The sequence below is a fragment of the Trichomycterus rosablanca genome, chromosome 18 (genome assembly GCF_030014385.1).
Source record: "Trichomycterus rosablanca isolate fTriRos1 chromosome 18, fTriRos1.hap1, whole genome shotgun sequence".
In the NCBI taxonomy this organism is placed as follows: Eukaryota; Metazoa; Chordata; class Actinopteri; order Siluriformes; family Trichomycteridae; genus Trichomycterus; species Trichomycterus rosablanca.
In genome coordinates this window covers 17,837,526-17,861,999 of record NC_086005.1, presented here as the reverse complement: position 1 = coordinate 17,861,999, position 24,474 = coordinate 17,837,526, and the positions used below count along the sequence as shown (strand labels likewise).

The window sequence follows — 24,474 nt, the reverse complement described above, 5'->3', positions numbered from 1 at the left end:
TTTAAAGACACGAGTGTGCACACTTGACTGGCCTGTTTGCAGTCCAGATCTGTCTCCTCAAGAAAAGTGTCAGACAATAGCAACCACGGACTGTTGAGCAACTAAAATCCTGTATTTTTGTTTTAGATCAATACCTGAAAATAATACCAGGAGCAAAACTGCACTAGTATCCCCAGTTCCCAAATGATTAAAAACTGTATTAATAAACGTGCCCTTTGCCTTTTTTCAAGAGAATTAACAAATCACAGATTTTTGTTTTTTAAGAGGTTCAAAAGAATTAACAGATCACAGATTTTTTGTTTTTAATGCATTTTACAAAATGTCCTAACATTTTTGAAAATATGGTTTGCAAAAAGCCCTTCAACAAAGACGGGCAAAAGAGAGCCAGGTTAAGGTTTGAAAAAGACCACAAGGTTTGGACTATAGAGGACTGGAGAAAGGTCATCTTTTCTGATAAGCCCAATTTTCGGCTTGCTCACCTGGGAATTAAACCCAGGACCTTTTTGCTGTGAGGCGGCAGTGCTACTCACTGAGCCATTGTCCCTCCCTGTGTGGATTTGTTTTTGTAAAAGCCATGTACAAGGTTATCCTGATAGGAATATTGCTTCATTTTGCTCTGACAATGCTCCCCAAATAACAAATTATACATTTGGTTATGTTTTTCCGGACAGAGAAAAATATAGTTAAACCTTTCAGATCTTATTCTAAACCATTCCATTAAAATTGTTATAACAAAGTTTTATGTTTCATTCACTATTTTAAGATTGCAGAGTTATTGTTTCAGTGATTTCAACTGTAAAATGCAAATATAAGACTGTAATTTATCTGGCATTTGCTGGCCATTTGCATACAACCTTCTTAATGGTAAAAAAAAAACATGATAATGATGGTTTCAGTACCGCTTTTTTTCTTCTGTGTTGTCCTGTAGCTGTTTGATCTTCTCCTGCAAAGCACGGATTGTAGCCTTCTTTTCATTGAGGACCAGTACAAAGCGTCTGTATAGATCCCCTTCCAAATTGTCCTTTCCCTGGACATACCTTTCCATTCTACAAAAGAGAATATTTTAAAGTGATAACCACATGCACTCCTTTATACGAAATAAGATATAAAAATATTGTCCTGGATATATTTATGTACACAAGGTGCATATTACTGCTCATAGAGGAATAGCCACAATGTTTGACAAATACCTTACAGTAAAATACAACTTTTTTAGCTAAATCATTTCAATTGTTTGTTGGTGATATGGCTACTTTATCTTAAGCATATATATATATATATATATATATATATATATATATATATATATATATATATATATATATATATATACAGGGGTTGGACAAAATAACTGAAACACCTGGTTTTAGACCACAATAATTTATTAGTATGGTGTAGGGCCTCCTTTTGCGGCCAATACAGCGTCAATTCGTCTTGGAAATGACATATACAAGTCCTGCACAGTGGTCAGAGGGATTTTAAGCCATTCTTCTTGCAGGATAGTGGCCAGGTCACTACGTGATGCTGGTGGAGGAAAACGTTTCCTGACTCGCTTCTCCAAAACACCCCAAAGTGGCTCAATAATATTTAGATCTGGTGACTGTGCAGGCCATGGGAGATGTTCAACTTCACTTTCATGTTCATCAAACCAATCTTTCACCAGTCTTGCTGTGTGTATTGGTGCATTGTCATCCTGATACACGGCACCGCCATTGGATGCACATGGTCCTCCAGAATGGTTCGGTAGTCCTTGGCAGTGACGCGCCCATCTAGCACAAGTATTGGGCCAAGGGAATGCCATGATATGGCAGCCCAAACCATCACTGATCCACCCCCATGCTTCACTCTGGGCATGCAACAGTCTGGGTGGTACGCTTCTTTGGGGCTTCTCCACACCGTAACTCTCCCGGATGTGGGGAAAACAGTAAAGGTGGACTCATCAGAGAACAATACATGTTTCACATTGTCCACAGCCCAAGATTTGCGCTCCTTGCACCATTGAAACCGACGTTTGGCATTGGCACGAGTGACCAAAGGTTTGGCTATAGCAGCCCGGCCGTGTATATTGACCCTGTGGAGCTCCCGACGGACAGTTCTGGTGGAAACAGGAGAGTCGAGGTGCACATTTAATTCTGCCGTGATTTGGGCAGCCGTGGTTTTATGTTTTTTGGATACAATCCGGGTTAGCACCCGAACATCCCTTTCAGACAGCTTCCTCTTGCGTCCACAGTTAATCCTGTTGGATGTGGTTTGTCCTTCTTGGTGGTATGCTGACATTACCCTGGATACCGTGGCTCTTGATACATCACAAAGACTTGCTGTCTTGGTCACAGATGCGCCAGCAAGACGTGCACCAACAATTTGTCCTCTTTTGAACTCTGGTATGTCACCCATAATGTTGTGTGCATTGCAATATTTTGAGCAAAACTGTGCTCTTACCCTGCTAATTGAACCTTCACACTCTGCTCTTACTGGTGCAATGTGCAATTAATGAAGATTGGCCACCAGACTGGTCCAATTTAGCCATGAAACCTCCCACACTAAAATGACAGGTGTTTCAGTTATTTTGTCCAACCCCTGTATATATATATATATATATATACTGTATATATACAGTGTATCACAAAAGTGAGTACACCCCTCACATTTCTGCAGATATTTAAGTATATCTTTTCATGGGACAACACTGACAAAATGACACTTTGACACAATGAAAAGTAGTCTGTGTGCAGCTTATATAACAGTGTAAATTTATTATTCCCTCAAAATAACTCAATATACAGCCATTAATGTCTAAACCACCGGCAACAAAAGTGAGTACACCCCTTAGTGAAAGTTCCTGAAGTGTCAATATTTTGTGTGGCCACCATTATTTCCCAGAACTGCCTTAACTCTCCTGGGCATGGAGTTTACCAGAGCTTCACAGGTTGCCACTGGAATGCTTTTCCACTCCTCCATGACGACATCACGGAGCTGGCGGATATTCGAGACTTTGCGCTCCTCCACCTTCCGCTTGAGGCTGCCCCAAAGATGTTCTATTGGGTTTAGGTCTGGAGACATGCTTGGCCAGTCCATCACCTTTACCCTCAGCCTCTTCAATAAAGCAGTGGTCGTCTTAGAGGTGTGTTTGGGGTCATTATCGTGCTGGAACACTGCCCTGCGACCCAGTTTCCGGAGGGAGGGGATCTTGCTCTGCTTCAGTATTTCACAGTACATATTGGAGTTCATGTGTCCCTCAATGAAATGTAACTCCCCAACACCTACTGCACTCATGCAGCCCCAGACCATGGCATTCCCACCACCATGCTTGACTGTAGGCATGACACACTTATCTTTGTACTCCTCACCTGATTGCCGCCACACATGCTTGAGACCATCTGAACCAAACAAATTAATCTTGGTCTCATCAGACCATAGGACATGGTTCCAGTAATCCATGTCCTTTGTTGACATGTCTTCAGCAAACTGTTTGCGGGCTTTCTTGTGTAGAGACTTTAGAAGAGGCTTCCTTCTGGGGTGACAGCCATGCAGACCAATTTTATGTAGTGTGCGGCGTATGGTCTGAGCACTGACAGGCTGACCCCCCACCTTTTCAATCTCTGCAGCAATGCTGACAGCACTCCTGCGCCTATCTTTCAAAGACAGCAGTTGGATGTGACGCTGAGCACGTGCACTCAGCTTCTTTGGACGACCAACGCGAGGTCTGTTCTGAGTGGACCCTGCTCTTTTAAAACGCTGGATGATCTTGGCCACTGTGCTGCAGCTCAGTTTCAGGGTGTTGGCAATCTTCTTGTAGCCTTGGCCATCTTCATGTAGCGCAACAATTCGTCTTTTAAGATCCTCAGAGAGTTCTTTGCCATGAGGTGCCATGTTGGAACTTTCAGTGACCAGTATGAGAGAGTGTGAGAGCTGTACTACTAAATTGAACACACCTGCTCCCTATGCACACCTGAGACCTAGTAACACTAACAAATCACATGACATTTTGGAGGGAAAATGACAAGCAGTGCTCAATTTGGACATTTAGGGGTGTAGTCTCTTAGGGGTGTACTCACTTTTGTTGCCGGTGGTTTAGACATTAATGGCTGTATATTGAGTTATTTTGAGGGAATAATAAATTTACACTGTTATATAAGCTGCACACAGACTACTTTTCATTGTGTCAAAGTGTCATTTTGTCAGTGTTGTCCCATGAAAAGATATACTTAAATATCTGCAGAAATGTGAGGGGTGTACTCACTTTGAGTACACCCCTCACATTTCTGCAAATATTTTATTATATCTTTTCATGGGACAACACTATAGAAATAAAACTTGGATATAACTTAGAGTAGTCAGTGTACAACTTGTATAGCAGTGTAGATTTACTGTCTTCTGAAAATAACTCAACACACAGCCATTAATGTCTAAATGGCTGGCAACATAAGTGAGTACACCCCACAGTGAACATGTCCAAATTGTGCCCAAAGTGTCAATATTTTGTGTGACCACCATTATTATCCAGCACTGTCTTAACCCTCCTGGGCATGGAATTCACCAGAGCTGCACAGGTTGCTACTGGAATCCTCTTCCACTACTCCATGATGACATCACGGAGCTGGTGGATGTTAGACACCTTGAACTCCTCCACCTTCCATTTGAGGATGCGCCACAGGTGCTCAATTGGGTTTAGTCCATCACCTTTACCTTCAGCTTCCTCAGCAAGGCAGTTGTCATCTTGGAGGTTGTGTTTGGGGTCGTTATCCTGTTGGAAAACTGCCATGAGGCCCAGTTTTCGAAGGGAGGGGATCATGCTCTGTTTCAGAATGTCACAGTACATGTTGGAATTCATGTTTCCCTCAATGAACTGCAGCTCCCCAGTGCCAGCAACACTCATGCAGCCCAAGACCATGATGCTACCACCACCATGCTTGACTGTAGGCAAGATACAGTTGTCTTGGTACTTCTCACCAGGGCGCCGCCACACATGCTGGACACCATCTGAGCCAAACAAGTTTATCTTGGTCTCGTCAGACCACAGGGCATTCCAGTAATCCATGTTCTTGGACTGCTTGTCTTCAGCAAACTGTTTGCTGGCTTTCTTGTGCGTCAGCTTCCTTCTGGGATGACGACCATGCAGACCGAGTTGATGCAGTGAGCGGCGTATGGTCTGAGCACTGACAGGCTGACCTCCCACGTCTTCAACCTCTGCAGCAATGCTGGCAGCACTCATGTGTCTATTTTTTAAAGCCAACCTCTGGATATGACGCCGAACACGTGGACTCAACTTCTTTGGTCGACCCTGGCGAAGCCTGTTCCGAGTGGAACCTGTCCTGGAAAACCGCTGTATGACCTTGGCCATCATGCTGTAGCTCAGTTTCAGCGTGTTAGCAATCTTCTTATAGCCCAGGCCATCTTTGTGGAGAGCAACAATTCTATTTCTCACATCCTCAGAGAGTTCTTTGCCATGAGGTGCCATGTTGAATATCCAGTGGCCAGTATGAGAGAATTGTACCCAAAACACCAAATTTAACAGCCCTGCTCCCCATTTACACCTGGGACCTTGACACATGACACCAGGGAGGGACAACAACACATTTGGGCACAATTTGGACATGTTCACTGTGGGGTGTACTCACTTATGTTGCCAGCTATTTAGACATTAATGGCTGTGTGTTGAGTTATTTTCAGAAGACAGTAAATCTACACTGCTATACAAGTTGTACACTGACTACTCTAAGTTATATCCAAGTTTTATTTCTATAGTGTTGTCCCATGAAAAGATATAATAAAATATTTGCAGAAATGTGAGGGGTGTACTCACTTTTGTGATACACTGTATATACAGTATATATACAGTTGTGTTCAAAATAATAGCAGTCCAGCATCACTAACCAGATCAATCACTGTTTTTGGTAGAAATTATATTTATACATGGCAAAAAACTTACTAGTAGGTGTAGTAGAGTAATAAAAAACCAACAGACCCAACCATCATGACATGCTTGCTGCTGATTCTGTGTAATTGAATAAGTAACTAAAAGGGGCGTGTTCAAAATAATAGCAGTGTAAAGTTCAATTAGTGAGGTCAATTATTCTGTGAAAAGATGGGTGTCAAACAGGTGGCCCTTATTAAAGTATAAAAGCAGCAGATGTTGTACATGCTGGTTATGGTGCATTTCTCTCACAGAGTGAAATGGGTCGTTTTAGACATTGTTCAGAAGAACAGCGTACTTTGATTAAAAAGTCGATTGGAGAGGGAAAAACATATAAAGAAGTGCAGAAAATTATAGGCTGCTCAGCTAAAATGATTTTAAATGCTTTAAAATGGCAACCAAAACCAGAAAGACGTGGAAGAAAATGGAAAACTACCATTTGGATGGATTGAAGAATAGCCAAAATGGCAAAGACTCAGCCAATGATCAGCTCCAGGGAGATCAAAGAAGGTCTAAAGTTACCTGTGAGTACTGTGACAGTTAGAAGACGCCTGTGTGAAGCCAAGCTATCGGCAAGAAGCCCCCGCAAAGTCCCATTGTTGCAAAAACAACATGTGCTGAAGAGGTTACAATTTGCCAAAGAACACATTCACTGGCCTAAAGAGAAATGGCGCAACATTTTGTGGACTGATGAAAGCAAGATCGTTCTTTTTGGGTCTAGTGGCCGCAGACGGTTTGTCAGACGACCCCCGAACACTGAATTCAAGCCACAGTACACTGTGAAGACAGTGAAGCATGGTGGCGCAAGCATCATGATATGGGGATGTTTCTCATACTATGGTGTCAGGCCTATTTATCGCATACCAGGGATCATGGATCAGTTTGAATACATCCAAATACTTGAAGAGGTCATGTTGCCTCATGCCAAAGAGGAAATGCCCTTGAAATGGATGTTTCAACAAGACAATGACCCCAAACACACCAGTAAGCGTGCAACATCTTGGTTTCAGACCAACAAGATTAATGTTATGGACTGGCCAGCCCAATCTCCGGACCTTAAACCAATAGAAAACTTGTGGGGTGACATCAAAAATGCTGTTTCTGAGGCAAAACCAAGAAATGCAGAGGCATTGTGGAATGTGGTCCAATCGTCCTGGGCTGGAATACCTGTTCACAGGTGCCAGAAGTTGGTTAACTCCATGAAACAGATGTGAAGCAATTCTCAGAAACAGTGGTTATACAACTGATTATTAGTTTAGTGGTTTACAGGAAAGCTAAATATTGAAGCATTTTTCAGTTTAAACAGTAAATGTTTGAGTTTGTAAAGAAAAATGCAGACACTGCTATTTTTTTGAACAGCCTAATATTCCCTTTTCTTCACCTTCTGTAAAGTAATAACACATTTGATCAATTTTAATTCATGTTTTGATTTGGAAAAGAATGTGCAGTGTTGTCAATGCATTTGTGTGTATTAAAATAAAAGCTGTTATAAGAATTCTGAGCTTTATTCACTTTTTTAAACACACTGCTATTATTTTGAACACAACTGTATATACAGTGGGGCCAAAAAGTATTTAGTCAGCCACTGATTGTGCAGGTTCTCCTACTTAGAAAGATGAGAGAGGTCTGTAATTTTCATCATAGGTACACTTCAACTATGAGAGACAAAATGAGAAAAAAAATCCAGGAAATCACATTGTAGGATTTTTAAAGAATTTATTTGTAAATTATGGTAGAAAATAAGTATTTGGTCAATAACAAAAGTTCAACTCAATACTTTGTAACATAACCTTTGTTGGCAATGACAGAGGTCAAACGTTTCCTGTAAGTCTTCACCAGGTTTGCACACACTGTAGCTGGTATTTTGGCCCATTCCTCCATGCAGATCTCCTCTAGAGCAGTGATGTTTTGGGGCTGTTGCTGGGCAACACGGACTCCACAAATTTTCTCTGGGGTTGAGGTCTGGAGACTGGCTAGGCCACTCCAGGACCTTGAAATGCTTTTTACGGAGCCACTCCTTCGTTGCCCGAGCGGTGTGTTTGGGATCATTGTCATGCTGGAAGACCCAGCCACGTTCCATCTTCAATGCTCTCACTGATGGAAGGAGGTTTTGGCTTAAAATCTCACGATACATGGCCCCGTTCATTCTTCCCTTAACACGGATCAGTCGTCCTGTCCTCTTTGCAGAAAAACAGCCCCAAAGCATGATGTTTCCACCCCCATGCTTCACAGTAGGTATGGTGTTTACTCAGCATTCTTCTTCTTCCAAACACGACGAGTTGAGTTTTTACCAAAAAGTTCCATTTTGGTTTCATCTGACCACATGATATTCTCCCAATCCTCTTCTGGATCATCCATAAGCTCTCTGGCAAACTTCAGACGGGCCTGGACATGTACTGGCTTAAGCAGGGAGACACGCCTCGCACTGCAGGATTTGAGTCCCTCTCGGCGTAGTGTGTTACTGATGGTAGCCTTGTTACTTTGGCCCCAGCTCTCTGCAGGTCATTCATCAGGTCCCTCCATGTAGTTCTGGCATTTTTTCTCACCGTTCTCATGATCATTTTGACCCCACGGGATCGAGGGAGATTATCAATGGTCTTGTATGTCTTCCATTTTCTTACAATTGCTCCCACAGTTGATTTATTCACACCAACCTGCTTGCCTATTGTAGATTCACTCTTCCCAGCCTGGTGCAGCTCTAAAATTTTCTTCCTGGTGTCCTTCGACAGCTCTTTGGTCTAGGCCATGGTTGACTGTTTGAGGCTGTGGACAGGTGTCTTTTATACAGATAACGATGTCAAACCGGTGCCATTAATACAGGTAATGAGTGGAGGACAGAAGAGCTTCTTAAAGAAGAAGTTACAGGTCTGTGAGAGCCAGAAATCTTGCTTGTTTGTTATTGACCAAATACTTATTTTCCACCATAATTTACAAATAAATTCTTTAAAAATCCTACAATGTGATTTCCTGGATTTTTTTTTTCTCATTTTGTCTCTCATAGTTGAAGTGTACCTATGATGAAAATTACAGACCTCTCTCATCTTTCTAAGTAGGAGAACTTGCACAATCAGTGGCTGACTAAATACTTTTTGGCCCCACTGTATATACTGGTGCTGGTCATAAAATTAGAATATCATGAAAAAGTTGATTTATTTCAGTAATTCCATTCAAAAAGTGAAACTTGTATATTATATTAATTCATTACACACAGACTGATATATTTCAAATGTTTATTTCTTTTAATGTTGATGATTATAGCTGACAACTAATGAAAACCCCAAATTCAGTATCTCAGAAAATTAGAATATTACTTAAGACCAATACAAAAAAAGGATTTTTAGAAATGTTGGCCAACTGAAAAGTATGAACATGAAAAGTATGAGCATGTACAGCACTCAATACTTAGTTGGGGCTCCTTTTGCCTGGATTACTGCAGCAATGCGGCGTGGCATGGAGTCCATCAGTCTGTGGCACTGCTCAGGTGTTATGAGAGCCCAGGTTGCTCTGATAGTGGCCTTCAGCTCTTCTGAATTGTTGGGTCTGGCGTATCGCATCTTCCTCTTCACAATACCCCATAGATTTTCTATAAGGTTAAGGTCAGGCGAGTTTGCTGGCCAATTAAAAACAGGGATACCATGGTCCTTAACCCAGGTACTGGTAGCTTTGGCACTGTGTGCAGGTGCCAAGTCCTGTTGGAAAATGAAATCTGCATTTCCATAAAGTTGGTCAGCAGCAGGAAGCATGAAGTGCTCTAAAACGTCCTGGTAGACGGCTGCGTTGACCAGTGGACCAACACCAGCAGATGACATGGCACTCCAAACTTTACACTGGACCTCAAGCAACGTGGATTCTGTGCCACTCCTCTCTTCCTCCAGACTCTGGGACCTTGATTTCCAAAGGTAATGCAAAAATTACTTTCATCAGAGAACATAACTTTGGACCACTCAGCAGTCCTTTTTGTCTTTAGCCCAGGCGAGACGCTTCTGACGCTGTCTCTTGTTCAAGAGTGGCTTGACACAAGGAATGCGACAGCTGAAACCCATGTCTTGCATAAGTCTGTACGTGGTGGTTCTTGAAGCACTGACTCCAGCTGCAGTCCACTCTTTGTGAATCTCCCCCACATTTTTGAATGGGTTTTGTTTCACAATCCTCTCCAGGGTGCGGTTATCCCTATTGCTTGTACACTTTTTTCTACCACATCTTTTCCTTCCCTTTGCCTCTCTATTAATGTGCTTGGACACAGAGCTCTGTGAACAGCCAGCCTCTTTAGCAATGACCTTTTGTGTCTTGCCCTCCTTGTGCAAGGTGTCAATGGTCGTCTTTTGGACAACTGTCAAGTCAGCAGTCTTCCCCATGATTGTGTAGCCTACAGAACTAGACTGAGAGACCATTTAAAGGCCTTTGCAGGTGTTTTGAGTTAATTAGCTGATTAGAGTGTGGCACCAGGTGTCTTCAATATTGTACTTTGTCACAATATTCAAATTTTCTGAGATACTGAATTTGGGGTTTTCATTAGTTGTCAGTTATAATCATCAACATTAAAAGAAATAAACATTTGAAATATATCAGTCTGTGTGTAATGAATGAATATAATATACAAGTTTCACTTTTTGAATGGAATTACTGAAATAAATCAACTTTTTCATGATATTCTATTTTTATGACCAGCACCAGTATATACAGTATATATTATATTTATATAGATGTGCTGCAGAAGACTTTGCGCAGTGGTCCAAATCTCCTATCATCAATACAAGATCTTGGGGAAACATTAATGCAACTCTGGACAGAAATAAATATTGTGACATTGCAGAAGCTTGTGGAAACGATGCCACAACAAATGCGTGCCGTAATCAAAGCTAAAGGCGGTCCAACTAAGGTATTTTGTATTCTTGGTTATTGACATAGACAAGCCTGCTGTTTTACCATAAAAACTTCATCTCAGATCACTAACTCTTAACGTTTGAAAGTTGCTCAACTAATTTGTTTATCACATCAATTTAAGCACACTATCAGACTCATTGAATGTGGCATAATCAGAGCCAAAACAGCTCCAACAGGCATCCCGAAACTTAGAATCCATATTTTGCAATGTTATCCATCTACATTATTTTAATCTAGTACCCTAAATTGAGATACATTTATTGATTAAATCTATAAGGTCTTCAAAGTCTACTTGACCCTAGCCCAACACACTAGAACCGTTGTGTACAATCAATTCTATTATGCAAAAAACACCATGGAGTTATCTGGGCCTAAGCTTATTCCAAGTGCGAAAACAATTGAAATGTACTCTGGTCAGATGAGTCCACAGTTCAGCTTGACTTCTGCAGTAAAATCTGCACTCACAATGTTAAGAACTCACTAACAGAGTTTATTCTCCCACAGACTAAACTGCAGATGAACTCTTCATTCTTTATGCTTGTCGCTTGTTATAACTTTTGTAAAACAATAAAAAAAAATTTGGGGGTGTTTTATCTTGCCACTGTTGCCCTAGGCTTGCTCATTAGGGGTGTTTGGTCATGGAATTTGTTAAAGTTGCTTTAAGACAATGGTCATTGTAAAAAGCGCTATACAATAAATTTGACCCAGAAAAAGACTTTGCCTTGATGGTAGCATATGTCTTTCTAAAATTCCAATATACGCCTTTGTGTCAATGGTACCTTCACATACATGCAAGTCACTTATGCACCCCAATAGCGTAACAGATAGTTTTTGCAGTTTTCGTTAATAACAGTGTGGGTTATCCTTTTCGTCCTACAGTGCATTTTTCTTGAAAACAAGCTGAAATGTTGACTCATCCTACCACAGCACTGTGTTGAGTACAAATGTTTTTCCAAAGTAATCCTGAGCCCATGTCACCATATTTACTGCAGCGGTTTCTCATGCAATGTGTCTGAGAGCTTTAAAGGTCATGCACATTCAAGATTGATTTCTGGCCTGGCCATACACAGACTGAGATTTCTCCAGATTTTCTGAATCATCTCACAATATTATGTATTGCTGGTAAACAATCAAAATTATTTCCAATCTTACATTGAAATGTTCCTTTTTGTAACTTCCCATGTGCTAATCTATTTTTTTTGCCCCTGTCCCAACTTTCTTGAGTGTATCAGAGTATCAAATTCAAAATGTGTTTACGTTTACAAAACAATCAACTTGGAGAAACTTTTCTTTGGACTCTTGCGGGTTAAAAAAATTATCTGTTATCCGATAGTCAGATTATTATTATTATTAGTAGTAGTAGTAGTATTAGACTATTGTTATCTGACAATATTGTCAGATATGTCTTATTATATGTCTTATTATTATTATTATTAGTAGTAGTAGTAGTAGTAGTAGTTTGTTTCCTGAAGGCAATCACACTATTGTTATCCAGTAGTCTTATAATAATAATAATAATTATTATTATTATTATTATTAGTGTGATTGCCTACTGCAATCATACTATTGTTATACAAAATTATTATTAATTATTATTATCACTATTGTTATCCATTATTAGTTAATCTTATTAGTGTGATTGTAGTCGGCAATTACGCTTTTGTTATCCAGTTATTAGTCTTCTTCTTATTATTAATATTATTATTACACTATTATCACACCATTGTTCTACGTTAATCTTATTAACGCTCTCTGTAAGTCTTATTATTATTATTATTATTATTATTAGCGTGATTGCATTAGACAATCACACTATTGTTATCTGTTAGTATGATTGTTATTATTATTAGTGTGACTGCAGTAGGCAATGTTTTTTTTAGATATTGACGGTGAAATGTCTGTCCCATTATTGACACCACGGCTTGTATAAAGCTTTTGGAGACACAAAGTCACCTGCCTGACCAAAAGTATTCACACCCCCATCAACTACATGCTTGCACACACACTCACAGTCACCTGCATGACCAAAAGTATTTGGACAACACACCACCAACTGCATGATCAAAAGTATTCGGATGCCACCAACTGCATGATTGCACAGACACAAACAGTCGCCTGCCTGAGCAAAACTATTCACATCGTCACCAACTACATGCTTCCACACACAGTCACCTTCATGACCAAAAATATTCGGATGGCACCAACTGCATGCTTGCACAGACACACAGACAGTCACGTGCATGACCAAAAGTATTAGGGCACCACCAGCTGCATGACCTAAAGTATTTGGATGCCACCAACTGCATGCTTGCACAGACAAAAACCAAAAGTATTCACACCACCACCAACTACATGCTTAAACACACACACAGTCACCTGTCTGACCAAAAGTATTTACACCCTCATCAACTACATGCTTGCACACACATACAGTCACCTGTATGACCAAAAGTATTCAGACACTCACCTGACTAAGATAAAGTATTCACACCCCCACCAACTACATGCTTGCACACACACAGTCACCTGCATGACTAAAAGTATTTGGACACCACCAAATGCATGCTTGCACAGAAACACACACTCACCTTCCTAAGCACAGGTTTTAATTTGCCAAGCATGATGAAACCCTGTTTGTTCAAAAAGTTTAAATTTTGATCTGTCTTTCCTTATAGAAATTACTTTTTGGCAGGTTTAGGAAGTTTGGTCTCCCACTCAAAATTCTGATAAACTGATAAAACACCATAGAGAGCGCATTGGCAAGCTGCATGACTGTCTGATTTGGCAGCTGCCTTTACCACGATCGCAAAGCCCTCCAGAGAGTCATCAGAGAAGCTGAGCTTATAATTGGTCACAAACTCCCAGCCTTTCAAGACATCTACCACAGGCGATGCCCAAATAAGGCTCTGAAAATTACCACTGACCACACTCACCCTGCATGGACTGTTTGCAAGACTCAGGCAGACAGTACTCAGCATTCAATCCAGGACTAGGGGGATGCAAAAAAGCTGCAGGCCAACAAAATGCTGAACAATGCATAACTCACATTTCTTTTTTTACTCATTCCACCACTACTCACACACAAACACATAGGTCACTCTGGGCATGTGCATAGCATTTTTAATTACAGTTGAACAATATCCTCTTTTTCTGTATTAATCATAATTTTGAATTGTTAATAACTTGTTAATTACACAAATATGCTCCTTAAATCTTGTTAATTGTTTACATTTTGTATATAATAATTTTTTTTTGTTTGCACAGTTTAAAGTTTCCAAGCCTCACAACACACATTTCAATGTACACTAGTACAAATGATAGATTGCTGGGCTAAAGTCAAGCATTTTTGGTTGTTTAATAAAATTCATATTTTTTGGTTATTTTTAATCTATAAAATAAAGTACAAACATAATAAAAATAAATTTTCATGTGCATTCAAAACTGTAGTGCATTTTTATTAGGTTATTGTCATTCATTATTTAAATAATAAAAATGCATAGTTTTTCTGTTCATGTTAGACTTGTGCTCTTTTAAATTCATGAATTTTTACTAGGTTATCATTAACCATGCCTTGGCACAATATAATATACTTTTATAAATTTGGCGGCATGGTGGCTAAGTGGGTAGCACTGTCGCCTCACAGCAAGAAGGTCCTGGGTTTGATCCCCAGGTGGGCGGTCCGTGTCCTTTCTGTGTGGAGTTTGCATGTTCTTCCCATGTCTGCGTGGGTTTACTCCGGGTGCTCTGGTTTCCTCCCACAGTCCAAAGACATGCAAGTGAGGTGAATTAGACATTAAATTGACCATGACTGTGTTCGATATAACCTTGTGAACTGATGAACCTTGTGTAATGACTTCATCACCTCATCACTTCATCACCTCAGAGACTTCATCACCTCATCACTTCCGGACTCTATGGACCCTTTACAGTTTGCATACCGCCACAATCGTTCCACAGACCATGCCATCATCTACCTCCTTCACACCACATTATCACACCTGGACGCTGGGAGGGGTAATTATGTTAAAATGCTGTTTGTTGACTACAGCTCAGCATTTAACACGATTATCCCCTCTAAACTAACCATCAAGTTGGAGAACCTGGGACTTCATCCATCCTTGTGTCACTGGATCTCTAACTTTTTGACGGACAGACCACAAGCTGTGCGAGTAGGAAAACACATCTCACCCACACTCACCCTTAGCACTGGCACCCCCCAGGGCTGTGTCCTGAGCCCCCTGCTGTACTCACTGTACACATATGACCGTGTGGCCACTTCCAGCTCTACCACCATTGTCAAGTGTGCTGACGACACTGTTGTGGTGGGCCTGATCTCTAACAACGATGAGAGGGCCTACCTAGAGGAGATTAAACACCTGGAGGACTGGTGCCAGGACAACAATTTCCTCCTTAACGTCAGCAAGACAAAGGAGCTGATAGTGGACTGCAGCATAAAGCAGGAGAGGAACTACCACCCCGTTATGATCAGTGGCACCGCAGTGGAAAGAGTAGACAATTTCAAGTACCTTGGAGTTCACATCTCTGAGGACCTGTCATGGTCTTGCCACACCACTGCGCTGGCAAAGAAGGCCCGTCAGCGTCTTTATCACCTCAGACGCTTAAGGGACTTCAAACTACCATCCAATGTGCTTCGTAACTTCTACACCTGCACCATTGAATCCATCATAACGGGAAACATCACAACCTGGTTCGGAAACAGCACCAGGCAGGATAGGCAGGCTCTACAGAGGGTGGTGCGTTCAGCTGAGCGCATAATCCGGACTGAGCTTCCTGACCTGCAGTCCATATACAGGAAACGGTGCTGGACAAGGGCCAGGAGGATAGTAAAGGACCCCAGTCATCCCAGTAATGGACGGTTTTCTTTGTTACGGTCTGGGAAGCGTTTTCGTGCTCTAAAAGCCAAAACGGAGAGGATGAGGAGCTTTTTCCCACAAGCTATTCGAGTCCTCAACAAAAATAGCATTTAGGACCAACTTACACAACTTGCACAATCTAATTTATATGTATATGTATGTGTATATATGTGGACATATGTATGTGTATATAAGTATATGCGTGTATACTGTTTTATATGTATATGTATGTATATGTATAGATTAGTATTTGTGTATTTATTATTTATCACATCTGTATAGCATTATGTAGCATTATGTTCTGCACTACTTGTCACTTTACTTTACACACTTGTTCACTTTAATTGCCCTTTGTAATTATATTGTTAATTGTCCTAATGTTTCTAGATTCTTACTTTTAAAAACATTCTATATTTTTTGTATAATATATTTTTTAACTATTTTGTAGTTTTTGTAATTACTGTGGCGGAGCAGTCACTAAAGCATTTCACTGCCAGTTGTACTGTGTATGACCATGTATGTGACATATAAACCTTGATTTGATTTTGATTTAATGAGTAACTACCGTTTCTGTCATGAATGTAACCATGAGTGTAAAACATAAAGTTAAAATCCTAATAAACAAACAAACTTTTATAAATTGAATACATTTATCAAATAAATTATTTAATTAAAAAGTCACATGGCTGAATGATATTACGACATACTCAGCAGTTATGTGTTTCTGCTCATTCTTCAGCCTTTGGTTCTCCTCTTGCAGTTGGTAGTTCTTGGTCTCCAGATATGCTCCACGCTCAAGGCCATAGCAAATAAGATCCTTGATGACCTCAGTGGAATCTGGCACAGATAGAAGTTCCACCATGCCAAACCTGAACTGAAATTTTTTTTTTTTTAAGTTATTAAGTTATTTTTTAATAAGGGCACACTGTTACACTGACAGTTTGTTGCTGTCTGGAGAATAGCATTACATAGTTACACATAAGTCACTAACACAACTGTAAACAAAACTATTCCTATTAATTAAGGGCTAGGAGCTTTTAGGCTTTATTATCATTAACAGTTGACTTCACTTGACTTCCTCATAGCTAGATATGCTTCCTGCAAAAAGCAGTCAATGAATTCTGAAGAGCCATTAAATACTGAGAACTCACCTAATGCACAAATGCATTATATAATAGCAGTATAAAATACAGATAATTCCTGTTAAATTTTTTTGTAATATAATTAGTTATAATTTTTTTAGTCTGAAAGGTTTCAGGAACTTTGTATATGCCAAAAAGTCCAATATGGACTCTGGTTAGAAGGAGGTTGTCGGACATGCATAATGGCACTGTAAAATGTTACTTTATCAACCTCTTTCTAACCAGATAAATGATAAATTCATCATTTCATAAATTGAATTCTGTGCTGGTAGTTAATGCTATAACATTTTAAACCATTTTATTTCAAATTATAGCTCTTTTGATTCCATATAATTTCAGAAAAATTTTAATTACCAGCTACTGTCATTTTTGTAGCATAGCTGGCAAATCACCATAAGGTGTCACTGTCACAACACAACTTCGATTGAGAGTCCTGAAAATTCATATGACAGGAATATTCCTAGTGATTATGACAACCTGAAGGAAGTCTTTTCTCCCCCCCCCCCCCTTTTCTCCCACTTTCTACCCATCAATCATCCTCTCACGAATGCTGAACATCTCATCACCTACACTTGACGAGTGCAGTGCGGTACAGCGCTGTGCACGGAGGGCCACACCCTCTACCGCACTCCTTCCCCATCTCCGTGCAGGCGCCACCAACCAGCCAGCAAAGGTCGTAATCGCAATAGTCCGAGAGAGAGTCCCCATCCGGCTTAGCCCCGCCCCTTATCTGAACAACAGGCCAATCGTTGTTCATGTAGCCACTCAGCCTTAGCCGGCAAGGCAGAGCCGAGATTCGATACGATGTATTCAAGATCTCAGCTCTGGTGAAAAGCGTGTGTTTTACCGCCACCTGAGCATCTGGGAAGTCTTTTCTAATAGCAAAGCGGCACTATTACCGCTACATAGACCTTGGGACTGTGCAATAGACTTGCTACCTGGTACTTCTTCTCCTAGGAGCAAAGTGTACTCATTATCCATTCCTGAAAGTAAAGCCATGGATGAATATATTGAGGAAGCTTTGAAGGCAGGTTATATTCGTCCCTCTACATCTCCTGCAGCAGCTGGATTTTTCTTTGTTGAGAAAAGAGGCGGTGGCCTCCGTCCTTGCATCAATTACAGAGGTTTAAATGCAATAACTGTCAAATACCCTTTTACCACCGGTACAAAAAATACATAGTGAATGAGTGCGAGATGGAGAAATGGTCGAAAAGGCGTAAAGGAGGTGCAGAAAAAGCCCGTGATAAAACACAGAAGAAGCTGCAAGAAGATGCAGAAAAGTGCAGGAAACTGGACAACCTGTTTGGCAGTGAGGAACTACAGTATAGCCAGAGAGCAGAAAGATATACAGTGTATCACAAAAGTGAGTACACCCCTCACATTTCTGCAGATATTTAAGTATATCTTTTCATGGGACAACACTGACAAAATGACACTTTGACACAATGAAAAGTAGTCTGTGTGCAGCTTATATAACAGTGTAAATTTATTCTTCCCTCAAAATAACTCAATATACAGCCATTAATGTCTAAACCACCGGCAACAAAAGTGAGTACACCCCTAAGAGACTACACCCCTAAATGTCCAAATTGAGCACTGCTTGTCATTTTCCTTCCAAAATGTCATGTGATTTGTTAGTGTTACTAGGTCTCAGGTGTGCATAGGGAGCAGGTGTGTTCAATTTAGTAGTACAGCTCTCACACTCTCTCATACTGGTCACTGAAAGTTCCATCATGGCACCTCATGGCAAAGAACTCTCTGAGGATCTTAAAAGACGAATTGTTGCGCTACATGAAGATGGCCAAGGCTACAAGAAGATTGCCAACACCCTGAAACTGAGCTGCAGCACAGTGGCCAAGATCATCCAGCGTTTTAAAAGAGCAGGGTCCACTCAGAACAGACCTCGCGTTGGTCGTCCAAAGAAGCTGAGTGCACGTGCTCAGCGTCACATCCAACTGCTGTCTTTGAAAGATAGGCGCAGGAGTGCTGTCAGCATTGCTGCAGAGATTGAAAAGGTGGGGGATCAGCCTGTCAGTGCTCAGACCATACGCCGCACACTACATCAAATTGGTCTGCATGGCTGTCACCCCAGAAGGAAGCCTCTTCTGAAGTTTCTACACAAGAAAGCCCACAAACAGTTTGCTGAAGACATGTCAACAAAGGACATGGATTACTGGAACCATGTCCTATGGTCTGATGAGACCAAGATTAATTTGTTTGGTTCAGATGGTCTTAAGCATGTGTGGCGGCAATCAGGTGAGGAGTACAAAGATAAGTGTGTCATGCCTACAGTCAAGCATGGTGGTGGGAATGCCATGGTCTGGGGCTGCATGAGTGCAGCAGGTGTTGGGGAGTTACATTTCATTGAGGGACACATGAACTCCAATATGTACTGTGAAATACTGAAGCAGAGCATGATCCCCTCCCTCCGGAAACTGGGTCGCAGGGCAGTGTTCCAGCATGATAATGACCCCAAACACACCTCTAAGACAACCACTGCTTTATTGAAGAGGCTGAGGGTAAAGGTGATGGACTGGCCAAGCATGTCTCCAGACCTAAACCCAATAGAACATCTTTGGGGCATCCTCAAGCGGAAGGTGGAGGAGCGCAAAGTCTCAAATTTCCGCCAGCTCCGTGATGTCATCATGGAGGAGTGGAAAAGCATTCCAGTGGCAACCTGTGAAGCTCTGGTAAACTCCATGCCCAGGAGAGTTAAGGCAGTTCTGGGAAATAATGGTGGCCACACAAAATATTGACACTTCAGGAACTTTCACTAAGGGGTGTACTCACTTTTGTTGCCGGTGGTTTAGACATTAATGGCTGTATATTGAGTTATTTTGAGGGAAGAATAAATTTACACTGTTATATAAGCTGCACACAGACTACTTTTCATTGTGTCAAAGTGTCATTTTGTCAGTGTTGTCCCATGAAAAGATATACTTAAATATCTGCAGAAATGTGAGGGGTGTACTCACTTTTGTGATACACTGTAGTTAGAGTTCAGAGCCTCTGCTTCGTTAGTAACAACGTTTAAGAAGAGACTGTGGGCCCATCTCAAATGTCGTTTATGCCCTACTTAGGGTACTTCCTAACAGTACAAAACATTTCTTTTAACAGGCACTAAATGATTAATAAGTAGTTATCTAAGCTACTGTTGGATACCAGGGGTTTTAAACCAGCCGTGTTAAGGACTATTTTTGTGAAAGTTCTATTATGTCATGTCCCACATAGTGCAGTACATAGGGCGCATGGCTGGATTACTGACCGGGCCAGTGGGGCCAGTGCCCAGGGGCCCTTGAGGTCAGGGGGCCCCGGGGGGGCCCTGGCCCAAAACATTTTGTGATGCTTATCAACATTTATGATACAATATTTTTTTTTTCCGAGGGCCCTCCATTTTAAGGATCCTCTGACTATTAGGGACTTTGACCCCAGGGCCTTTTGGGGCCCCTAGCCATGCTTTTGGGCCCCTTATGAAAATGGATGAGGCGTTGTGGCACTGCTCTGACTTCGACTTCTGGCTATTAGGGGTCCTAGGAAAGAGGGGGGGCATATTTTTAGAGGGCCCTGGTTATGAGAGCCCCTACCAGGGGGCCCTAGAGAAGAGCAGGGCATACCATTAGAGGGCCCTTGATCATGAGGGCCCCTGCTATGGGGCCCTTGACTTCCATAGAAGTCGTTTACCATGGCTCCTCTTTGCCCAGGGGCCCAGACTATCCTTAATCCGTCCTTGATAGGGCGGTGGATATAATTTGAGATGGTACCGTTATTCTCTGCTCCTCATCTTGTCCTCTATAATACAGAACGAAAAATGCAGTTGTTCAGGACATTTTTTAGAGCGATTATGTGCATAGCTCACATGTTTCATTTCCCTTGTCAACATATTAAAGTATTTACACATGCGATTTATTTCTTTGCTCATCGGAGCAATGCACTAATTTGGAACAAACGTGAATCACGTGTGAATAAAAGTGCGAAAAAAGCATATTTACCAGTGTTAAAGGTTTAAAGACTTTATTAAAGATTTAATTTATTGCGGTTTAATGAGACAGGATGGGGAAATCCAATAGAACCATTCAAGAAACTGTAAATACTGTAGAATTTGTAATTGTGGGTGATAGATGGATAGAACTATTAATCCCAAAGGAAAGTGTTGGAAATATATATATACAGTGTATCACAAAAGTGAGTACACCCCTCACATTTCTGCAAATATTTCATTATATCTTTTCATGGGACAACACTATAGACATGAAACTTGGATATAACTTAGAGTAGTCAGTGTACAGCTTGTATAGCAGTGTAGATTTACTGTCTTCTGAAAATAACTCAACACACAGCCATTAATGTCTAAATGGCTGGCAACATAAGTGAGTACACCCCACAGTGAACATGTCCAAATTGTGCCCAAAGTGTCAATATTTTGTGTGACCACCATTATTATCCAGCACTGCCTTAACCCTCCTGGGCATGGAATTCACCAGAGCTGCACAGGTTGCTACTGGAATCCTCTTCCACTCCTCCATGATGACATCACGGAGCTGGTGGATTTTAGACACCTTGAACTCCTCCACCTTCCACTTGAGTATGCGCCACAGGTGCTCAATTGGGTTTAGTCCATCACCTTTACCTTCAGCTTCCTCAGCAAGGCAGTTGTCATCTTGGAGGTTGTGTTTGGGGTCGTTATCCTGTTGGAAAACTGCCATGAGGCCCAGTTTTTGAAGGGAGGGGATCATGCTCTGTTTCAGAATGTCACAGTACATGTTGGAATTCATGTTTCCCTCAATGAACTGCAGCTCCCCAGTGCCAGCAACACTCATGCAGCCCAAGACCATGATGCTACCACCACCATGCTTGACTGTAGGCAAGATACAGTTGTCTTGGTACTTCTCACCAGGGCACCGCCACACATGCTGGACACCATCTGAGCCAAACAAGTTTATCTTGGTCTTGTCAGACCACAGGGCATTCCAGTAATCCCTGTTCTTGGACTGCTTGTCTTCAGCAAACTGTTTGCGGGCTTTCTTGTGCGTCAGCTTCCTTCTGGGATGACGACCATGCAGACCGAGTTGATGCAGTGTGCGGCGTATGGTCTGAGCACTGACAGGCTGACCTCCCACGTCTTCAACCTCTGCAGCAATGCTGGCAGCACTCATGTGTCTATTTTTTAAAGCCAACCTCTGGATATGACGCCGAACACGTGGACTCAACTTCTTTGATCGACCATGGCGAAGCCTGTTCCGAGTGGAACCTGTCCTGGAAAACCGCTGTATGACCTTGGCCACCATGCTGTAGCTCAGTTTCAGGGTGTTAGCAATCTTCTTATAGCCCAGGCCATCTTTGTGGAGAGCAACAATTCCATTTCTCACATCCTCAGAGAGTTCTTTGCCATGAGGTGCCATGTTGAATATCCAGTGGCCAGTATGAGAGAATTGTACCCAAAACACCAAATTTAACAGCCCTGCTCCCCATTTACACCTGGGACCTTGACACATGACACCAGGGAGGGACAATGACACATTTGGGCACAATTTGGACATGTTCACTGTGGGGTGTACTCACTTATGTTGCCAGCTATTTAGACATTAATGGCTGTGTGTTGAGTTATTTTCAGAAGACAGTAAATCTACACTGCTATACAAGCTGTACACTGACTACTCTAAGTTATATCCAAGTTTCATGTCTATAGTGTTGTCCCATGAAAAGATATAATGAAATATTTGCAGAAATGTGAGGGGTGTACTCACTTTTGTGATACACTGTATATGTTTGTAGTTATTTTTTTATTATTTTAATTTTTATTTAGTGAGTTATTAACTTTAGTGGTAAGATAGTTTTTATATATTTGTTTGTAGTTATTTTTTTATTATTTTAATTTTTATTATAGTGAGTTATTAACTTTAGTGGTAAGATAGATGAAAACTATCAATATCAATCATCTAACATTTGATTAGGGGGTAATTTGTGTGCCGCGATGTGCTTGTAGTGGGCTGGTCAAGAAAAAAGTCCAGGGCTGAATTTTGTGCGTATCAGGGAGGGGGACGAATGGAAAACTGCTCTTGTGACCACTAGGGGGCACTATGAGTATTTTGTGATGCCGTACGCCTGGCCATGCCTTTTTGAATGAAATATTTAGGGATTTCCTAGATCACTTTGTAATTGTGTACATTGATATTTTGATTTACTCAGTCTCTGGAAGAACATAAACATCATGTCCGTCAGGTCCCCCAGAGGCTGTTGAGAAACAATTTATATGTGAAAGGTGAAAAACGTGAAATCCACCAGCCTAAGGTCTCCTTCCTAGGTTATGTGTTTGATTCACAGGGGGTTCACATGGATGAAGCTAAGGTGAAGGCAGTAGTTCAATGGCCTAAACCTTAGACAGTCAAGGAATTACAAAGATTCCTGGGGTTCGCAAACTTCTATAGACGTTTCATTCAAGGGTTTGTCAAATAGCTGCCCCACTCACCTCTCTTGCGGCGTGGAAACAGTAAGAAACTACTGTGGACCGAAGCAGCAGTGGGGGCGTTTGAATCTCTAAAGAGTCAGTTTACTTCGGCACCGACGGTCTGCCTGAAGACATAGTTTCTGTTAGATCCTATGTTTGAAAGGCGTTTCTCTCTATGCTTAAAATCAATGTCAGTCAGTCTTACGTCAGGGTACCACCCTCAATCCAATGGGCAGGTGGAGAAACTCAATCAAGAAATAGGGAGGTTCTTAAGGTCTTACTGTAGCCGCTCTCAAGGTGAATGGGCACGTTTCCTTGGTCGGGTGAGCCATCATCGGTGCCCTCTGTTGATGACTGGATTCAGAGGAGTAGTCAAACCTGGGAGGAAGCCCATGTACACCTACAAAGAGCTGTACGTAGGTATACCATTCAAGCTAATCGTCATCGCCGACCAAACCCATCATTCAGAACTGGTATGGCTGTCCACCCGAGACTTAAAGTTGAAGTTACCCAGTGGAAAGTTAAGTCCCAAATTCATAGGCCCAAGATCTTAAAACCGATTACACCTGTTTCTTATCGACTAGACCTACCCCCTTCTTACAGAATCTCTCCTACATTTCATGTGTCTTTGCTTAAACCTGCTTCTCCATCTTCGTCACAGAAGAGGAGTAGCCACAATTATGACAAAGACGTAAGCCTCATTAAAAAAACAACTTGTATAGCTCATTAGTAATGCTTTTTGCTGTGGTAGCTTATCAGTCTTGACGTGGGTGGATAAAGCCATCCATGATGCTCTGAACTCTCGCACTGCTGCCTACAATACAGGGCTCAGTTTTTGCACAGACACACACTCACCTGCATGACCAAAAGTATTTGGATGCCACAAACTGCATGCTTGCACCAACACGCACCTGTCTGAGCAAAAGCATTTACAGCCCTACTCTTACTTGGTAGGACCCATAACGGTTCCGGTGTCCGGTGGTACGCACGCTGAGACGCACGTTGAGACTGTAGTCTAGTTGTTTGTTTGTTTGTAGCCATTAGCTAAATAACTTTTGATATATGTATGTTTTAAACGTTAATCTTTTGCGCGTAGTTGATATAGAGTGTTATTTTGTCTATCGTAAAAAAGCGCTTGTGTTTACTAACGTAAATCCGTGCTTGTGAAAACTTCTGCTACCGGCATCCGAACGAAGCCCGGTTTTAGTTTGTTTT

The 24,474-nt window shown here is 41.4% G+C and overlaps 1 protein-coding gene across 1 annotated transcript in view; it reads right to left on the bottom strand.

Annotated features, from left to right (window-relative positions):
* The window catches only part of xrcc4 (X-ray repair complementing defective repair in Chinese hamster cells 4), an 89,495-nt gene that overhangs the window by 47,455 nt on the left and 17,566 nt on the right, over nucleotides 1-24,474 (bottom strand). Inside the window, exons 3-4 of the mRNA XM_063014604.1 lie at nucleotides 16,380-16,546; nucleotides 900-1,046 (exon numbers count right to left, since the gene is read on the bottom strand). Coding sequence (XP_062870674.1) covers nucleotides 900-1,046; nucleotides 16,380-16,546 — 314 coding nt within the window. The remainder of the gene's footprint in view (nucleotides 1-899; nucleotides 1,047-16,379; nucleotides 16,547-24,474) is intronic.